This window comes from Ascidiella aspersa, chromosome 6 (genome assembly GCF_963924565.1).
Source record: "Ascidiella aspersa chromosome 6, kaAscAspe10.2, whole genome shotgun sequence".
In the NCBI taxonomy this organism is placed as follows: domain Eukaryota; kingdom Metazoa; phylum Chordata; class Ascidiacea; order Phlebobranchia; family Ascidiidae; genus Ascidiella; species Ascidiella aspersa.
Window position 1 is genome coordinate 10,558,797 of NC_139452.1, and position 17,787 is coordinate 10,576,583.

The window sequence follows — 17,787 nt, forward strand, 5'->3', positions numbered from 1 at the left end:
ATATAGTTACCTCAAGCTATATGCAAAAATTAAACAATTAACCTTTTATTGCACTGTGTTTTAATAAAACAAACACTTGAAAACAAAATTAAAAATTAAATTACTTTATTGGCTACAACTGTAAAGTATCTTTAGTTTAGATTTTTAGAACATAAACCTGACTTTAATTGACTCTAAAATTGACATTGCAAACCCTGGGATTTAAAGAGTTTTTAAAAAATGAACTCTTTTACCGGTTGTATAAAATAGTGTAAAACCCAACTGTACTATAACGACCTTTAGGAATTTGGATGCTGCTGGAAGGGGTTCGACTAGTCACATCGGTGTCGGACAAAGTGCTTCAGCACCGCGCCACCTTCACCAAGTACAGTCAGCCGATAAACTGCAGCCTGGGGTGGGGCTTTCCAGCCTTGCTCGTCGGTACGGCGACGGCGATCGGCCTAAACAACGGAACCTACGTGGAAACCAGTTACCTCTACGACCTGGCCTTGAGCCAGGCTCTAAAAAAGGGCCGAGGCCCTAGCGAGGTTGCGGTGAGGAAGTACGACCGGTGCTGGTTGCAGCCCGGCACTGCTCTTTACTATGCCGCGGTCTTGGGCCCCGTTTTGCTCGTTCTGATAGTCAACACTCTAATTGCTGTGCAGGTGATCTTCGGCTGTGGTTTTGCTTAGTGCATTTTAGTGCGTATGTGACAAGTTTAAAGGCGTGAAATGTGGGCGACGACCTGAATCCGGTCTATATATGTCACGCTGTCTGCTTTGACGAGGTTTCGGTGTGTTATATATGGCAACGCTAAAATTGGGCCGCATAGCTCTGTCAGGTAGATCGTATCGTACAATTTTATTCAGCCTCCTAAATTTTGTTGCGCTATAAATAATGTATATGCTTTTTAAAATAACAATATCAATTAATTTATGACAGTATGGTATTTGATAGGGATCTATATTTTGCCAAACTTTCATCTTTTTTTCGCCAAATCCTGTAAGCTTACATTAGTCTTAAAGACATGCTTATTTCAAATATCTTCTTTGCGTTAAACACTTATTACCGCTTTTTACATTAGGCTACTGCATAATTTTTCATTAAATGTACAGTGAAGGAGATCAGAAAAGGTTGGTTAAAGTAATATATATTGCACGATAACAATTACTCATTCGAAATTCCTTGAAGCATAGGGTGTATTTTGTCTGTTTAATGTTATCCTTCGTCATTTGTTTGCTACGTGGCTGAACATGGCTGAACATTTTTACAGGTAACCTTGGTACTGCTGAGGGTCAAGGAAAGAGCCCAGAAGATGCAAGGAAAAGGCAAGACTCAGGCGACCGACAGCGCTCTTTCTGCAGCAAAAGCCATGATTATTCTCATTCCCGTGCTAGGCATTCCGTGGGCGATTGGGTTTTTGGCAAGTAGGTTCAATGGAAATATTTTTTTAAGTGTATTAGTTTTATCGTTCAAATGAATTTTGATTTTACATTTTTTTAACAAAGTTTGCCTCAATTAAACGAACGAACAGAAGTTGTTTTCCTCAGAACTTGTTTTACAAAACGAAAACACACAATAAAACCTAAAAAGCAACAATACATAAAGCAGAAAAAAATGAAACCATAGTATTCAGATCAACGACATAAAAAGCCCAAATACGTAATATCCACGACAGGATAAAAACTAAATCGTCCGAATAAGACATAAACCTATAGGAAAAGGCACAAATTTAGCGAAATATTGTCGAAATGGTCAAAATCGCCGTTAGGGCGCCGCTGTTTTGGCACCGGACGCTTTGGCCCTTTTTGAAATTGTTTGTGGGTAATGGGTGGGTTACATATTGGATTAGGATTAAAATTATTAGGAAATTTATTGATGTACGTTGTATAAGCCTGATTATGGTCATTTACATATAATTCTGACGGGTTTAGGACTAAATTCGATTTAGACGTGATTAGGCCTTCGACTAATATGGTTCCTATTTTGGTCTTACGCCGAACTGTGTTTATTTCCGACGTTAATGTTGTTCTTATTTCGGTCTTATGGCTGGAATCCCACAAAACCTATCTAAATGCTTTAAACGCGGTTCAGCGTGTTAGTTCTGACCTTTGTGAAGTAAATCATTTTCCTAATAACTAAAATTTAACCACGTATACAAACAGGTGCTAATATTTAACACATATAAATACAGTAAATTCTGCAAATTTTGCTTGCCAGGTGTTGGCGACACCCAGTTTTCTGTGATCATGATGTACTTGAACGCTCTGGTGAACGGGCTACAAGGAACGACAGTCTTCCTCATTTATTGTGTTATGAATCGCAGCATTCGAGGAAAAATCTCGGATCGAAATGAATCGGCATTTTACAGCACTCGGATCACAAACCTTGCAAAACAGCCCTGATTTGGATTCGGGACTGTTTACAGTTTTGGTCTATAAACCGTCGTTTTAAACACAAGATATTGTATACTTGTTTGTTTTAAATGGGTTAGAGCACAATATATACGCAAGTGGATTCCGTGGCTTAGCTGTTTGATTGTTTGTAGTTTTGTGCTGTTTATCTATCCGCATGCTAATCTGTGCCGAATAACTATTGTAACGCGCAGGACTGATCTAACGCCAATTTTTAGATTCTTACATCAGGATGTGACGCTATTAGTCAAATTCGGTAAAAAAACAAACGACAGATACGCAACAAAAGTATACCTCAGTAAAAACAGCAAGTATAAAAATTAAAAAAAACTATGAAAGAAAAAGGGATATAAATCAAATTTTAATAACTATAAGTTTAACTGGTTTTATAACATGCTTCAACGTACTAACATTCGCTAGCGGTTAAAAATTTAAGCTTTTTGTATTATGATGCCCATAATATAAGTTAATTATTCCCAAAAAATATCGCCTATATACCCTAGTATACCGTCAAAAAATATGACGTAAGTTGAGAGTAAAGTGCTTTTTATGCCTAACAATACACAGGAAGCAGAAGCGTTAGCAGCATTTCGGAAGTGGTTTGCCAATCATGAGTAACGCTTACTGCCATAGGCAATTGTATTTCAGTGACTCAAAAAACGCGTTGTCCCGACTTAATCAATACTGAATGGGCTGTATAAAATACACGGCAGCAAGTAGGCCTATGCACATACACGTATATGAGAAACATGAGAAGTTAAGTATACTTAAAACAAAAGTACAAAAAACAAAAACATTTTAATGTGTATAAAGTGGCTATTGTGAAAGACAATAATAGCAATTACACATGCTTGATTAAATTTGAGAGGGAAAAATATTGCGTTAATTACTCCTTTTTCCACTATGACACTTGTTGTTTTTAAAAGGTCGCAAAATTGACAAATAAAAATTTTGATCAGCAGAAGACAACCTTACGGCGTCTTGAACAGAATTGTTCTTTGATTCGAAACTTCGTCAAATTTCAGTAAAAAGTGTAATTTTCAGTATAACGCATGGTTGATACAAGGTCGTTATTTTAACATTTAGTCGACTCAACCTGCTGTGAATAGAAAACGGCAAAACTCGTGCCGAATCTAAGTACGCCTACTCGAATTTGACTCATAATCACCAATCGGCCTACGTCGATTACAAAATGGACTTAATCTTCCTCTTGAGCAAATCCCGTGTCTGTTGGTTAAAGACACAGTAAACGAGGAAAAGAAAGACGCCCTGAAGCCCGTTGAATATCGCGTTAAGGTACATGAAAACTGTGGACGCCAGTTTGTCAGGAGTTCCTGTATAAAAGTTACAAGACATCATGGTTCTGACAAATACGACGCCGACGAATTTTGCAAGTAGCGTTGTAAACAAGTTATTTTTAAGTTAATTTTATCCAAACCAAGTCATTTTTAAAAGTACTTTGGGCTAAATCAAGTCTCTTTTATTAAATAACAAATCCCAGTCAAGTCGTAATTAGAGAAAGTCAAATTCAAGTCAAGTCCCTGTCATAAAATTTTAACGTTAAACTATTAAAATTAGTATACTCGTCCTGATAAGCAATAGATCAACTAAAAGTAACACAAAACGCAACATATAGCAAGCAAATCGTTTGTGCAAAACTTAAGATAAATAACCCCATTTTATAACAACAAATACATTATGGAAACACTTAATTTAAACTCAAGTAATTTGTCCAATGACTTAAGTCAAATCAATTCAATTGAAAACAGTGATTAAGTGAACTTTAGTCAAGTCATTGGCTTAAGTCATTACAACACTGTGTGGAGATGCCTGAAAATGTAGGAGTTAAAATCAAGATTACTGCTTCTTAGGCGCAGTGTTTTGTCGCAAAGTGTAGCTTTTACAAAAAAGAGTCCTGTCGTATGCATAAAACACAGCATGTTCGATATAAGCAGCTTTTTTGGACCTATTACAATCACTGTAGTTCAACGTAAAGTGTAGCAATTGCAGCTATTAAACCTAGTATTTCAAAAGGTGTACCTGCAAGAAAGGCAAATATCCAGGATATTCCGAACACCGGCATCAGCACGAGTATAGCCTTTGCCACCACCATCATTTCCTCGATTTCCTTCTCTCCGAACTCCACGCACTGCTGCTCATTCTGTGGTACGTAGTTTTGTCCTCTCCGGTGCATCTTTAACACGACCTGGGTGATTCTGATCGCCGCGAACACGTTGAAGACCCACGAGAAGAGCATTGGAAAAACGACGGCTGGGACTCGAATTCCGGAAGAAGCTCCAATCCAGCAAAATATATACCTTGAGAGGATATTATTAAAAATCATGTTGTCACAGATATACAACTTTATTTCATAGAAGGTAACTGTGGACAAAATCAAGTTCGCGTCATTCTAAGGAATCCTGAACAAAATATTTTGTTTATACTTGTTATGGATGTCTGCGATATCAAGTCAATTCATCATGAAATAGAACACGCATTCAAGAACTATTTTTTGAGGCCCGGAACCTTTCTCCTCAATATTAATTTCAAACAGCAGGGGGAATGCAACGTTCGGTTAAAAATGTCATAAATCACAATAGGATTGTTGTAATTGCTAAACGGGACATTTTTGCTGGCATTAGTCATAATTTTTGCAAATTTAGACGCACAGAGGATTTTAAATTTTACTCTTGTTAAATACCACATGTAACATTCTTTGTTGTTAAACCAGGTACAAGTTTTTTTTACTCATGCTTCTATACTGTTCCAAACAAACCAAGAAAACAAAAGAGCCACTGGGCAGTCACCTGGGAATGGTGGTGTTAGATGAAACAGCGAAGTCACTGAACGCTTGAGTGTCATCCATGTAAACATCGATGCTGAATCCTACAGTTGCTGAGAGGCCAACAATAAGACCGGGAAGCAACCAGCTGACAAACAGCTTAATCCTTTGAATGCTACCTTGGCGCTTGGAAGCGTACTCCAGCGATTTCTTTGAGGTTTTCAGAAGGAGGAAAATAGCTTCGCACGACATGCAGCCGGCTAGGAAAAGAGGAAGTATATTTTAATTTTTTTGATTTCTAAACAGTTCCTAACAAAAATTTGACACACTTTTTTATTGGCTATTGGTTGACATAATTAGCATGTTCTTTGCATAACTAGCATATTTCTTTTTGAATTTTTTCAGGTTGTTAGGTCAAAATTTGCTTTATAGCGGTAAAAAGTTCAATCACCTACAGTTGTTATGCTTTTCAAAAGTATATAGGTAGTTTTTTTCACGTTTTGTCACGGAAAGTGCAACAAACATATAGGAACATAAGAGTGTTTACAAAATAAATATTTTTTTGCTTTGTAATAGGCTGCGATAATAATCAATGCAACTCAAAACCGTAAAAATGAATTAACAGTAAAAGCACATAACACATGGGTGGATTCTCAATCCGAGTCGCTACTTTCGCCAAACATAAACCGCAGTCTTAGGTTTACTTAATTACCGGAAGCCAGAAGAAAGTAGTGGACCAGAACGGTCACAAGTTCGCATGCCCGTGAGCTCGCTAGGGCCAAGTCTTGAAAAAGGGAGAAAAAGTGGAAAAACAACAGAGCAATGCACAGATTTGTTTGCACTCCAGTTCGATCGCTGTTCAGGCTTTCTTTAAGGGTAATGAGAATTATTAGTGTGAAAATAAGGAAGATAACGGATGTGATACCGGCGATGTAACTCATCGTCTGCAACAGAAAAAACAAAAATCGTATGTCGGTATATTTTACTCTCCATGTTTCAATCTCGTTATTTATTAGTAGCTTGGAATGACAGTATTTTATAATAAACTTCCCTATCAACTGTACAACATTAAATTGTAAAGGTAAATATATTAGCTATTTTGTGGCACAATATGAATTTTTACAACAAAGCAGCGTTTGTTCTGTGTTTTGGTTGCACAGAATGTTCTGTTTGTGTGTGTTATTTTTACCTCCTTTTCACAATTGCTTTATCAGACACGAACTTTTGTCGCCTTTTCACTTCTGCACCTCATCTTTAACGTTTTTTTGTTCTTTATTTTACGTTTTTTGTTCGCTTTTATCATTAGGTTACATTCGGTAGTTATACCATTTATGTATCTTGTTGGTGGTGGATGAAAAGCATTGTAAGATTTCAGAGTCAGGTTGAGAATGCTGGTAAAATTATCACAATTACAACTTTTTCATCCTAGGTGCATTTTATACATTTTAATTGGCCGATTTTTATACTTACGCATTTTATTATTCAGTAGATGCTATATTTTATACAAATGTATGACGTCTCTATTAGAGCTCAGGCATCTAACAGGCGGTAAAGTATACGTACTTAATATTTGGCGCAACATTTTAGCACTTTTTATATTATAGGAGTGTAATTTTAGCTGCGCAAGATATTACGACAGCATAAGAATTAACTGAACCCACCTGTACGCCGTTCGGAACGACGATTGCCCTGGTTGTTAGTAGAACCGCGAACATGGTTGTGTGGTTGCATTCGCACGTTATGTTTCCCTTATTCGACGTTGGGACCAATTTGCATCCGCGCTGCGACAAAGCCTGCAGCTCTGGATCTAGAAAACTGCACGTCGGTCTGATTTCGCTCAACCTTGCACGACCTTGAAGGGCAGGGGCAGTGATCTTGGCTTCCAACTTTTCCTGGTCGGCGATCGAAAACGTGAACGATATGTTAGCTGGAGAATCACCTGGCGCAACAAAGGCATTCGCGCTGAGAAATGGTGCGTCGGGAAACAATCCGTAGGTTTCGAGAACTTTCGGTTCGCTTTCGCTGGCGTTTTGAGGCTGGATGAGCTTCGACATTGCTTCCTTCGGTAAATCGACCTGGGCGACAAAAGCTTTAGCCTGGGAAAGCGAACCTTCCTCGAGTCGAAGTCGGACGCTGGCGTTTCCTACGTCAAAGTCTCCGCCTTTGCTTCGGTTCAGAGATTGCACGGCAATCTCGAACGTGGCGCCGTCGATTTGAGACCTGTTCGAGTTTGGTGAAGAAAGGCCCAGCGCCAATATCGTCAGGTCGTTTTCGATCGCGTCCAAATGCTGTACGATTTCGCCGACGCTCAACGTGCTTCCGTTGTTAAATGAGGCTGTAAGGTTCAAAACCCCGCTGTCTATCTCTGTGATAAAATTACTGACGCCTGCGTATAATAAAAATAGTGACTAGGGGGTGAATAATCATTATTACAAAGTAAAAAAAATTCGATACCGAATATTGAGGTTGCGTTCGAAGTGCTGATTTCATTTTCACAAACCGTGTTTAATCTGAAGAAATCTTAAAAAAAAACATTGTGTAAATCGAAGTGGAATAGGCTATATCAGCGGTCCCCAACATTTTCTTTTTTGCGGACCAGTAAACATTTGAAAACTTTACAGAGGTCCGGTGAGGGGGTGTTGACGGTTTATATTTTGGATTGTTTTATATTTATAATTTGTTACTTTGTTACTGTTTCTGTTTTGTTTTCATCTTTGAATATTTATTGGGTTTAACTTCAATGCTAACATGACACTCTATACGTAAAGTTTAGATAAGGTGTATGGGGGCAAAAAGGAAATAACGAAATATGTTTTTGTCTGCCGACTGGTACTGGTCTGCGGCATTAATCTGGGAGTCACTGAGCTATTAGTTAAAGAACTGTTTGTACGAACCAACATGAGCTTTGGTGATATTTCCACAAACTATCCGCAAATCTTTACATTTCTTGGTACCTTTAAAGAGTAAAATAATGCTAATTAGGGGTTTCTGAACGGTTTAAAATAGGAATATTGAATACTTCGTTTTACTTTCGATATCTTTATCCTAAATTTCAGGGCAAAAAATACGGTCTTTATTCTTTTACTAATATAGCCTACTTTGATTTTAAGCAAATTAAACAAACGCCGTTAAACTAATGTTTAACTGCTAGAATAGTTTATAACATATTTTACATAAATTTACAACCTTGACATAATTCCGTTGGTTTTAGTAGTCCTTCTTCATGATTTTAACGTTTTTATTATAATGTTCTTATTTAGTCCTGGCTAAGCAACCTATAGTGTAAGAACAATTACGAACCTAATTGGCAAGTTTTGCCTTGCCGAGTCCATGGCCAACAACGAAAACTGCAACGAAATCCTGTCGAACAAAACGGTAGTGATTGATTTATTAATTTTATCAAAAGCACATATTCGAAAAATGAAGTATGTATTTTAGCCTTTTGGATTTTCGACCTTTTAAAAAAATGTTTGCCTTTGAAGTATGCTTGACGCAAAATATTACTATATTATACCCACACCCAAATGCGCAACAAAGCATATTGTAATGCATTGACCTTGTTTTAAAAGTTAGGTAGGTGTTACTCACGATACAACGACCATACTGCAAAACTGGGTAGAAAATTGCATTACCTAAATAATTTGTAAAAAATTAAAAAAAAAATGTTTGTATATTTAAAGCAGGGCTCGCCAACCTACGACCCGCCGCCCGCCGCCTCTGTGACAACTAGACACGAGTCCATTTGAAATACTTGTTACCTACATGCCTAACATTTTTAATGGGCATCTACGTCATTAATTTAGTTCAAATTATACACATGCTCATGTAAATTCCTATAGTGAATATATTTTAGACAACCTAAAATAAGACTGACAGCTCATCGAAACGAAAGTGCAGACAATGTGATGTTAGGCAACGATTATTATAATACTTTAATGTAAAGCAAGATCAGGGGGGCGATATGAAATATTATAAAGCCCAAGGGGGCACTGTTTAAAAAAGGTTTGGAAACACTGCCCTAATGCATTACATATTATTTTTATAAGAAAACTGTGCAACATTTTCACAGTAAAAATTGGTAACCATTAAAGTTTTTGCATCAGCAAAATTATAGCGAGAAAAGGCCAACCGGGCGATTTGATCGGTAAATTTCTTACGTTGGCCATATTATATAATATAAGAACGCGAGCCAAATAAAAAGGTCCGCGTGATAACGTCAAAAAACATGGCCCAAAATATTTTTTATATAAACTACAATAATAGCATTCTTGTGATTTGTGTGATGAAAGTTGGGTTAAATTTCAAAACACCTCAATCGAGTGCCGTCTTAGATATTTCTTGAATGTTTGTTGTGAGTCAAAATTAAAAGGTAATGATTGTGCCATATAGCCTTCTATTGGCGACTAATATAGCGACGGGTTCGGGGTACTTGCTTGTTATGTCCGTAAATGGTCGATGTCATATTCAGTAGGACAAAGCAGGCTGTGGGTGGTATCAAAAACCCAGAGAAAGAACCCTTATTATCAACCATATTAAGAGCTACATGTTGTAGTTTTGGTTCTTAGGTAATTACGGAAAAACAAAAGCAAAAACTAAATAATTACCAAACCTTTTTGCGTTAGATTTTGTCCTGAAACAACAAATGTAGATAGACACAAACAAGAAGAATCTGCAACAGTAAGTTAAAGTTACTAAATGATGGAATAGGCTATAACCATGCAAATGGTGTAAAAAAAAGAAGAATATTTAAAACAAACAAAAAATGCTTAAATGCCTAAATCAACATTCTAGAACTTGCGTATAAAATTTATGAAAATAATTAATATGGCCATGTCCAATTTAAAATTGATTCACGCCTTTATTTCATATCCCTGTTATGAACTAGCCTACGAGATTAACGTAACCACAACAGTTTCCTTGCTCGTGTCCCACTCCGCTTTTAATGCCAGTTCTAATCGCTTAAAAAAATAATTTCGGGTGCTGCCAAGACCTCGCAGACATCAAGCCCCTGGGCAATGTTTTCACCCAATGACTATCCTATTTTAGCATCTGTAAACAGTAATCAGCATTTTTCTAATTAATGAAGTTACTTGTTCTTTTATAAAGTTGATACCCCAACCCGCAAACCAAAATCCTGCAACCACTTCTTCTCTCTTTAGCAGGCAGCAAAACAGTACACAGTGCTCATCCTATTATTTTACAAAAAAGATATAACAATAAATGATTTACGCTGTTTCGATTTCCACGAACATGCTTCTTGGGAAGAAGTTTTGTCAAAAACGCAACCCGTTTCTCCCCAAGCAAAATGGACGCCAATCTTTAATGCAAGCACGATCAGCAATGTCTGCATGACGAAGGACCTTGAACAAACGATATGCTTCTTAAGCTGCTACCCACATTCTAAAGTAATCGGAAGCCTGTTCCTGAGTATTCAACAACAACAATCTACAACTGCAGTAAACTGTAGGGTGTTACCACGATGTTGTGTAACTAAGTAATATGGGCTAAAACAGTGCAGATGTGACGTTATGAGGAGGTGGAAAACGCGTCGCACTTACGCAAGAGGAAACGGTGTGATTAAGTTATACGCTTGTTTTCTAAAAGGCAACTTAATGGCTTTGTGAATGTTTCCACATGCCTGCTCAGCCGTTAAATATGTGTCATTAATTCTTATTTTTTCTTTAAATCAATCAAATGAAATCAAGCAATTTCTATCTATGCATTTAGAGTGTCAACCATTAACGCCTGTCAGCACGGGCACGGCCTAACGCATGCTAGTCATCGACTGCCGCTGGTTGAACACCGTTGGTTTAAAGTTTAAACTCTTTGTTCATGTCGCGAGTAAATATCGGTTTATTGAACAAAAGAAGAAATATACACGAAGCAACGGACAAAAGATTTCAAACGAAAGCAGCACCTGCTATATAATACGCATCTGGTAAGATCACAATGCATGAAGATGGCAAGGCATAGATTTAATCCGTAATATATTTTTAAGACTTTATTGATCCCATCTTTTTCACTAGCAGGTCACGTGCCTGTCGGTTGATGACGCAATAAACGAGAAAGAGAAAGAAGCCTTGCAATCCGTTGAAGATCGCATTCAAATACATAAACACCTTCGATGCGAGTTTATCAGGGGTGCCTGGATAGAAATAAAACAAACAGTCAAAGTCGAAAATATAGTAACCTAAAATTATGATCAATTTATGATAGTGAAATACAAGACTAAATATACACAAAAAGATAAAAAATACAAGAAAAGGGTACAATCCAACAATCACTTTCGGAAAACGTATTATTTCTAGAAACATTTTTTACTTGGCTCACCCTTATTACTTTTTTAAAGCGGTCATTTGCACTTATTGGCAAATACGATTCAGAGGCGCATTTTCCCATTCATGAAAATTAAGGTATACAGCTTACTTTTGATTGATTTTTTTTAATTTTGAGTCTTTGGATTGAAAAAAGTTTTTGATTTGGCGACTTGTTAGTTTAATGCAGTATTGTAGTTTAGACCAGAGATTTCGAAACTGGGGACACACTAAATTTATTAAAATGCCGATACATGATATTTTGGGTCAAACGGACGGCCATACGATCCGTTACCAAATAACTTCATTGCCATAGCAAAAATTAAATTTTAAAGTTATCAAGCCGAAATTTGCTTTTCCAATGCAAAGCTTATTAAACTTAAATTTGTTTTTTAAGACTTTTACAAAAATATACCTTTCTAATAAAGCCAAATGGGTCGCCAAACAACGCTCAAATACACAAACTAATTTGCTGAGAATGCCGGACGAGTACCGACTCAATCACTTGACTTCGCGTATTGGTTCCGATCCGATATGATGGAATACCCCTAGCTTGGTACTTGGCCGGCGCGTGTGCTCTGCACTAGTCAGCTTCGACAGACGCTCACCTGCAAGGAAGGCGAAGATCCACGTAACACCGAAAACGGGCACCAGTAAAAGCAGGGCGCGAGCTGCGATCAGCATTTGCGCGAGCTGTTCGCTGCCAACCGCCATAGAAGGCTTGGTGCTGCCTGCACTTGCCGTGTACTTGGGTATTTCGCGGTGCTTCGCCACCACAAACGCGGTCACTTTGAGCGCGACGGACATGTTTAAGGCCCAGGAAACGGCCAAGGGCAGAATGACTGCTGGGACTCGCATACCGTAGCTGGCCCCCACCCAGCAGTTCATATACCTGGAAACAGGCGAATGCACTTTGAATGGCTTGATCGAATAACGTTTAAACGCTTTGTTGTTTTTTCATAATTGAAGAAAAATAGCATTACCTAGTACAAAGGGGAGTCATTTTAATGAATTATTGGAAATCGCGAGGTAAATTAAAAACCTAACGATGTACCTCACATTATAGGTGACGTTACATCAGATTGCCTGATGACCTAACATCAGATTATATCAGATTACAAAGATTCTTTTATAGTCTAAATGATGCACCTTCTAATTGAAGAAAAAAATCAAACTAACATTTTGTTGGTTTTGACTTTCCTGAAATCAAAAACACAATATAATATGGTCGATACGGTCAGTTCCTTTAAAAAATTACTGTTTTAAAGCATACGCGTTAAAAAAGGCATGTATACAGATGTGAAACCTTGGAATGGTCGTATTAGCGGCGACTGCAAATCTTTTGTACGCTTGAGTCTCGTCCATGTAGCTTCCCGTCGGAAAACCGATGATGGTCGCCAGGGTTACGATAATCCCTGGCAGAATCCAGCTTATGAAGTGCTTCATTATGCGAATGGTGTTTTTCTGTTTGGCGGCGTACTGAAGCGAGTTTCTAGAGGTCTTCATGATAAGTAGGATGGCCTCAAGTGACATGCAGCTGCCTATGCGAAGGAAAATTTAATTAGTCGATGTGCAAAAATGTTTAAAATACGTGACAATTCTAAACCTTATCCACATTTGTTTTATTGATTACTAACCAGATGCAAGAAGAAAGTAATGCGTCAACACTGTAACCAGCTCGCACATTCGCGAGTTTATCAGAGCCACCTCTTGCAGCAAAACGAAGCAGTGAAACAAGAGTAGGACCAGGCACAGGGCTATTTGCACCTCGGTGCGGTCGCTGTTCAAGTTCTTTTTCAGAACAAGTAGAACAATAAGAGTGAACGCGAGAAAAGTGATGGAAATGGCTTCAGCGACGTAGCTGATTTTCTATAAAACACACAACGACGTTTTATTCATGTAAAAAGTTAAATTTTATCGAATCACGTTCCTTGTGTATCTTGGTTTTATAGAAGTACATACACGTTCGTTAAGGTGTTAAACACCGCGCTTCAATTTGCTAATACTTAATAACTTATCGACGATATTCATTGACGTTTAATCAAAAACCTGCTCTGTGTACTAATCGCAAACAAACCTCAAAATCCTTGCAATCAGAAACTAATCCAAGGGACGCCTATACCGTACCTGATGGAACTGATACGCACCTTAACACCATCTGGAACAACAATCGCTTTCGTTGTGAGCAGGACGGCAAACAAAGTTGTATGGTTGCATTCGCAAGTTACGTTGCGTTTGTCCGATGAGACAACCCACTGGCATCCGCGTTGGGACAGCTCCTGCAGTGCCGGATCTAGAAAACTACACCGCGGCTTTATTTCCGTTAACCTTGCATGGCTGTGAAGGGCAGAAGCTAAGACCGTAGATTCCAGTCGTTTTCGATCGGCCACTGTAAATGTATATGTGACGTTCGCCAATGAAGGAGCACCACCTCTGGTTGGTAGCGCGCTCGCGGTAAGATAAGGTGCGCCGGGAAAAAGTTTAGTGGTTTCGAGGACGCCATCAATAGAAACATGGTGCTGTGACTCATTTTTGCCAATGAGAGATGACAGGGTGCCGTTTGGCAAATTCAATTGAGCTGCGAAAGCAATCCGACTGTCGGGACCTTCTTTAACACCGATTCGCACATTCGTTTGGCCAACAGCGAAATCAACGTCTCCACCCACGCTAACAGGTATTATCGTCAAACTGAACGTCCAGCGACTGATTTGAATTCCTTTTGAAATGTTTGACGATACGTTGTACGTCGAGTCGTATTTCTTAGCCAAACTTGCCAAGTCGTTTTCAATTCCGTCAATGCGTTGTACTATTTCATTGGGTTCGAGTTGATTGCCGGTTAGAACGGCTTCAGTCAGAGATACAATCCCGGCGTGCACTTGTTCGACGTCTTTTCCTGAAAACAAGGAAACACAGGTAAACGCAATCTCAACTAGGTGATAGAGATGTATTGTTGGCATATCAGCCGCTTTAAATACTTATTCCAATGTTATACGAAGCAGGAATAAAATGATTTTTGGTTGGTTTCATGAATCTATTCCGTAATTGAACACCTATAGTGAGTTAGTATTTCTTAATATACGTTAAACAAAAGCTTTTACGCATCGCGTACGAAGTTTGGCTTGCTTATTGGTTTTATCCCACTTTGACAATTTTTTTAGCTTAAAACCACATTTCATACAATAACAGTTTTGAAAATTCACCAATACATTCGCGGGAATGTTTCACATATTTGAAATATCAGGAGTTATTAGAAAGTACAATTATTATGTTATACCTTTAACTAATTAAATACTAATTGGTCTCCCTTTAAAAATATTTGAGTTACACCGTTACTGTGACGGGTTATCGCCAGGACAATAAAAGGTTATCGCCAGGACAGACTGCAGTCAAAATGCAATTTTGCCATTTCTTGGTTCATGGACATTTCTAACTGAAAAGTTTTGACTCGCATGATCGAGATCGATCGGACACAGAAATTTTGAAAGATTACCTTGACTATTACCACATGTTATGTCACAATTTTATGACGATAATAAAATATTGATCCACTTCTGGTTCCTTTTCTGGACCCAGATGCTGTTTTTAAATAAAACCAAAAAGCAGCGTATAAATAATTAGGGGTTATATGGTACAGAAGGGTCTTAAATTTACACCACGAAGTTTTCCATCCTCGGGGTTTAAGTTATACTTCTTACTAGTGTTCGACGAAGGGTCAGTGGTCAACGTAGTAGTAACAGATCCAACTTTGGTACTTGAAATAGTTGGAGAAGTTCGGATCATTGCTGTTGGTCTAGATTGGGTTGTTAAAGTCTGAGTTGACATTACTTGTGTTGATTGAGGAGACGATTGAGAAGTTGCTCCTGTTAGAGTCATGGGAGCCGCAGAAGTTGTTTTCGCACTTTTACATGATTGGTCGTTAGCATTTCCAACATCTATATAAATTTAGTTTGAAGTTTTCAAGTTCGACCAAAAAGATGCGACAGATCACCAAAGTAAATATGCTCACCAACTTCAAACTTAATATTTCCTGTCGTGTGCTGACAACCTCTAGCGATGTCTCGAACTACCGTTGCTGTAAAAAAGAAGTTATTCGAGGTGATTAACTCCAAGAAAAACATCTAATTGCTCATCGTTTTTCGCTATTAAGTTTATATGCTATAATTACGAGAACCATTATGTAATATTTCTACTATGTTATATAGGCTTAAAAATTATAAAACGGAAAATTGTTTCGGTATTTCTCATATGTAGATTGATGAATAAATAGTGTAACCTGTGTTAGACGCTGAATCATTCGTAATACACAATGTATATGTCCTGTTATAGGTATTAATGTGCGATAGGTATAGCACATTAATATAAAATAATAGTACGCCTACACCGGTTACCTTAGGCAAGGCTTCAGAAATCAGTCGGCCTAATCATTATTATTGTTCAAGCAAGTCAAGAATAGAACAAATGAAGCCTGCGGTAAAATCCACTGAGGTTTTTGCCTCAGCTTCAATGTTGCTCTTACATGTTCGTACTTCACACATGAACAGTAAACATACCTGCCGTGTTTAAACATGTCGCTTTGACAGATGAACAAATGTCGCAATCAGACGTAAAACCTGAAAACAAACCTAACGTTTTAAAATGGCCGCTTTTGTATTAAAAAAACAACACCCAAAAACATTTCCACCAACTTTGCAGTTCTTTTTTGTTAAGGTGGTATTTTCCATTACACCATGCTTTAGAGGTAAGCACGTCTAAAAGTTTGAAAATTAATTTTCTCACAATCTGGCAAAACTTAATTAACACTACAAACCTGTATTCTTCCATGCGCAATCGACGAAGGATAAAACACAGGATTTCGCTCTGGTTTCTGAAACAAAGAACGCGCCCTTACAAAGTGCTCATTTTGTGTATGGGCAACAAAACATATAGTGTCTATTGGTGTGTTACATACAAAAAATAATCACTTAAAGGTCAAAGAATGCAGAAAAATAATAATGCGTGTAGACGAAATTAAAACCATAAAGTACTTGGATTTGTCTACAGCATTTGATATCCACGTTAGATTTGCATCTTTATGAGCGCAATTATGTATATCTTAGACCAGGCCTGGACGACTCAAAATGGTACAAGGGCCACAACAAGCGAAAACATGACGTCATAAACCATGTCATCTTAAAAACACATGTATAGGACCATTTTTTTACAAACTTATTGCGTAGTGGTCGCCACAACAAACTACTTCAGGTACTCTGGTGTTTCAAAAATTATACATACGTTAAACCAATTTATATGTGGCTCTTTATTTAACTACGATTTTAAATGCGACTCGCATTTAAAAAAGATGTTAAAAGTCCACTAACCTCTGGATTTGTCTTTTACTAAACTATTATACGCCTACAGCTCTACAGTCACTTCAACTATTATGCGCATAACTGAACTAGGCGCAATGTTGTTTTAGGTAAAAAATACAGCAAATATGTATGATCGGTTGATCGCGCTATACACAAGCAAATCCGCAGTGATTTGAAATGTAAGCAGTTAACCGCAAAAAAATTCCATCGTGGGCCTCACGCAAGTCGAGGGCCGTATGTTGTACAGGCCTTAAAAAGTAGCTATAGTAGGCCTAGTAAAAAGCAGCTACAATAGCAGAAAACTGTTTAAATTTATAATACGCTTATGCAGCGAAAACACAAGACTGTGATAAAAAAGTTACAAAGTTCTTCCCATATTTTAAAGCTTTGTATACACAAAATAATTTTATATTAGGCCTGCCATACCTTTTGTCCATAAACCGATCAATATAATTAAACTGAGAGCCAGCTTGATTGCTCTGTCAATATCCATATTTTTGTTTAATTAAGTCGTTTATAGTTCCATGATTCTTTTTCTTTCGGTAATCTAACTATTACTTTCTGAAATGGATAGAATGTTGTACATAACAGCAAATTAATGTAGCCTTTTTTCTTGTGTTTACTTTATGCTTGTCTGGATGTTACTCTAGTTTCTTAAGCATTACATGTACGCTAACAAACTTTGGCACTATTGTTACAAATTAGAGGTAAATAGCCTACAATTGGTTTCTTATACATTGGTTTTCACAACATTATCCATGTGGTTTTGTTGTGGTGGCAATTCATGTAAAGCAGTGCACCTAAAAAGCTTGTCGGAAGTGCTTAATCTAAACTCCAGGAAGGTAGACGTCAGATGTTACATTGCATGTTTACCACGAAATGCAACAACTAAACATAATAGTTGTGGCAAACCGAACGAAAATACACTATTTAGATATTTTGTAAAAATG

The 17,787-nt window shown here is 37.7% G+C and overlaps 2 protein-coding genes across 2 annotated transcripts; both read right to left on the reverse strand.

Annotated features, from left to right (window-relative positions):
• Positions 1-1,529: 1,529 nt before the first annotated feature.
• On the reverse strand, positions 1,530-10,525 carry LOC146139665 (adhesion G-protein coupled receptor G2-like). The gene is made up of 8 exons (XM_083392508.1): positions 10,426-10,525; positions 8,070-8,129; positions 7,630-7,695; positions 6,837-7,561; positions 5,888-6,119; positions 5,201-5,435; positions 4,434-4,711; positions 1,530-3,727 (listed from the first exon to the last, which is right to left on the reverse strand). Exons 1-8 carry the CDS (start codon positions 10,523-10,525, stop codon positions 3,579-3,581), a joined length of 1,845 nt encoding a protein of 614 aa, XP_083248634.1. The 3' UTR covers positions 1,530-3,578.
• Positions 10,526-11,168: 643 nt separating this feature from the next.
• Positions 11,169-15,362, reverse strand: LOC146139666 (adhesion G-protein coupled receptor G2-like). Its single transcript, XM_083392510.1, has 6 exons — positions 15,185-15,362; positions 13,637-14,382; positions 13,127-13,358; positions 12,796-13,030; positions 12,098-12,381; positions 11,169-11,320 (listed from the first exon to the last, which is right to left on the reverse strand). Exons 1-6 carry the CDS (start codon positions 15,360-15,362, stop codon positions 11,169-11,171), a joined length of 1,827 nt encoding a protein of 608 aa, XP_083248636.1.
• Between the last annotated feature and the right edge of the window lie 2,425 nt (positions 15,363-17,787).

Bases quoted from the DNA above. Each gene is read 5' to 3' on its own strand.
- LOC146139665 (XM_083392508.1), bottom strand. From the start codon at position 10,525: ATGCAGACATTGCTGATCGTGCTTGCATTAAAGATTGGCGTCCATTTT. The intron at 8,130-10,425 runs GTTCGTGGAAAT...TACTCTTTAAAG, and splicing joins AACTTCTTCCCAAGAAGCAT to GTACCAAGAAATGTAAAGAT. The intron at 7,696-8,069 runs GTTCGTACAAAC...TTTTTTTTTAAG, and splicing joins TATCACCAAAGCTCATGTTG to ATTTCTTCAGATTAAACACG.
- LOC146139666 (XM_083392510.1), bottom strand. From the start codon at position 15,362: ATGACTCTAACAGGAGCAACTTCTCAATCGTCTCCTCAATCAACACAA. The intron at 14,383-15,184 runs GTAAGAAGTATA...CCTTGTTTTCAG, and splicing joins TGACCCTTCGTCGAACACTA to GAAAAGACGTCGAACAAGTG. The intron at 11,321-12,097 runs GTGAGCGTCTGT...ATTTCTATCCAG, and splicing joins GATCTTCGCCTTCCTTGCAG to GCACCCCTGATAAACTCGCA.